This window comes from Fukomys damarensis, unplaced genomic scaffold (genome assembly GCF_012274545.1).
Source record: "Fukomys damarensis isolate Sample0158 unplaced genomic scaffold, DMR_v1.0_HiC HiC_scaffold_17, whole genome shotgun sequence".
Taxonomy (NCBI): Eukaryota; Metazoa; Chordata; class Mammalia; order Rodentia; family Bathyergidae; genus Fukomys; species Fukomys damarensis.
The window spans coordinates 44059961-44062654 of NW_022900929.1; the positions used below are offsets into that span (position 1 = coordinate 44059961).

The 2694-nt window shown below is 37.3% G+C and overlaps 1 protein-coding gene across 1 annotated transcript; it reads left to right on the forward strand.

The window, feature by feature from the left end:
• The first annotated feature begins 626 nt into the window (after positions 1 to 626).
• Positions 627 to 1583, forward strand: LOC104858971 (olfactory receptor 4Q2). The gene has a single exon (XM_010619447.1). The coding sequence runs from the start codon at positions 627 to 629 to the stop codon at positions 1581 to 1583; it is 957 nt and encodes a 318-aa protein (XP_010617749.1).
• Positions 1584 to 2694: the final 1111 nt, after the last annotated feature.

A 2694-nucleotide genomic window follows, 5' to 3' on the forward strand; every position in this document is an offset into this window, starting at 1 on the left:
ATTCCTACAAGTGTTACCTTGATGGAAAACAACGCAGGCATTTGCTTTCCGGTTAAATCTTCTACAGCTCTTCCTGGGAATGGTGGCACAGGCCTGTAATCCCAGCACTTGGGAAGCTGAGGTAAGAGGATGACTGAGTTCAAGGGCAGCATGGGCTCCATAGAGAGGTACTGTCTCCAAAAAAATTCTTATACAGACCTCAATGCCTCATTACTGGAATACTAAATGTTACCTTCAAGGTTTTGTTTATTGTTTTTCACAAGTTTTTAATTTTAACAATGTAATGCCCCCAGGAAACATGATGGGTTCCTTAAGACTGAATGTCAAAAAAGAGTGGTTAGTAACGTACTGATAGATGCATTGCAGGAATGACATCTTTGAGAAGAAAGGTGTTTTTATGCTACACGAATCTCGGCTATTTCATTATGCCTCAAAATTGGAACTGTTTGGAGTATACATATTTCTATCAACTGTGGAGAAAATAATTTCATCCAGGTAACCAATACAGATGTATCTTTGAGAAAACACCTTTGGAAATGAGTATACAGTTGTATTTAAGTGACATCCTATCTATTTATATTATTACTAATGCTCAATTATTTAATATTTCCATAGAACCAAGTCAAATGGATGAAAACCGGACACAAGTGGTGAAAGAATTTGTCCTGGCAGGTTTCTCACACACAGCATCTATTGAAGCAGGGCTATTTGTAGTATTTCTTTTCTTCTATGTATCCACTTGGGTAGGCAATGTCCTCATCATGGGGACAGTGGCTTCTGATAGGAACCTAAACTCATCACCTATGTATTTCCTTCTTGGAAACCTCTCATTCCTGGACCTATGCTACTCAAGTGTGACGACCCCTAAGCTTCTGGTTGACTTCCTTCATAAAGAAAAGCTCATTCCCTACAACCAGTGCATTGTGCAGCTTTTCTTCCTTCATTTTGTAGGGGCTGCAGAAATGCTCCTGCTCTCAGTGATGGCTTATGATCGCTATGCTGCAATCTGTCGTCCACTGTACTACACCACTATCATGAGTCGAGGGCTGTGCTCTGTGTTGGTAGCTGCTTCCTGGATGGGAGGATTTGTGCACTCCATTGTCCAGACTATTCTTACTGTCAATCTGCCCTTCTGTGGGCCAAACCAGGTGGACAACTTCTTTTGTGATGTTCCCCCTGTCATCAAACTTGCCTGTGCAGACACCTTTGTCATTGAATTGTTAATGGTGTCTAACAGTGGCTTGATATCTACCAGCTGCTTTGTAGTGCTGATTTCTTCCTACACTGCTATTTTAGTTAAGATCCGCTCCAAGGAGGGAAGGCGAAAGGCACTCTCCACCTGCGCCTCTCACCTCATGGTGGTGACGCTCTTTTTTGGGCCCTGCATTTTCATCTATGCTCGTCCATTCTGCACGTTTTCTGTGGACAAGGTCGTGTCTGTGCTCTACAATATCATTACCCCCATGTTAAACCCCCTCATCTACACACTTCGGAACAAAGAGGTCAAGTCAGCCATGAGGAAGCTGTGGGACAGAAGTGGACTTGGGGCAAAAGCAGGAGCCAACAGCCAGGGAAGTCTTTGAGAGCAGAAAATATGAGATCACAACAATTAGTTCTTGACAAACAAGAGGTGGTAGCCTAATTGCTCAATTTTATTCGGCAAATCATGAAACCTCTGTTTCTGACTTTATAAGAAAATTGTGCAGCATTACTGAATTTTTCTCACTTCTGCTTTATTTTTTACTAAATTGGATCTTTTTTATGTTTTTCTATTAGCTTGTATTGTTTCATTTTATCAGCTCACTGATACTTTACAATCTAAGATTAGAATATTAAACTGACTTTCCAGTTTTGAAGTAACGACGCAAATAAAAAATAAACCTGTAACGCAAGTGAACTGTGAAGTATTTTCATTTTACAACAATAAGTAGATGGTAGAAACCATTTTCGCAGCTGCTCTATGTGTTAAACAGTCATAGAAGCAAAGAATATTTGATAATTTTATTAAAGATTGATAATTTCTTGCTTTCACGCTTATATTTCTAAAATTTAACACATGCCTAAAATAAAATGAAGAAGATACAGGTTAAGAAAATGTATTGAGCTGGGATATAGCTCAGCCGTTCAGTGGCCTGCCTCGCATGCAAAAGGACCTGAGTTTGATTCCCCGGCACCACAAAAAAAGAAAAAAACAAAAAAGAAAAGAAAATGTGTTGAACAAAGAGAAGATGTTTTTTGTATCTTTTCTGTTCATTATTACATTGAGCAACGAAAATATTTTAAAGCTGTTTTCTTTTTCTATTTAACTTACATGTACATTTTTCACTGATACCTCAGAAACTCTTAAGAGATACCAAAAAAGTGAAAATTCATCCAAAGGTAAAGAAATGTTAAACTCAACAGAAACCAAACCTTGAAGATAGATATATCACCACTATCATCCGAAAATTCAGATAGGTAATGCAATATTTGGCAGATAACTCAGTAGTTTAATCAGTAATGAAGAAACTACAAATATTGTGATTTTATCTATAACAAGTTGAATATGAAATTAGATTTATATATGAATTTGGTCAATATGTTAATAAGTTAACATATTAATAAATTAATAATTATCAATACAGAGGTATATACATTTTATATTTCAATGTAAATTTCATATACTTATCATGACATGACCCAGGCATTTCCTAC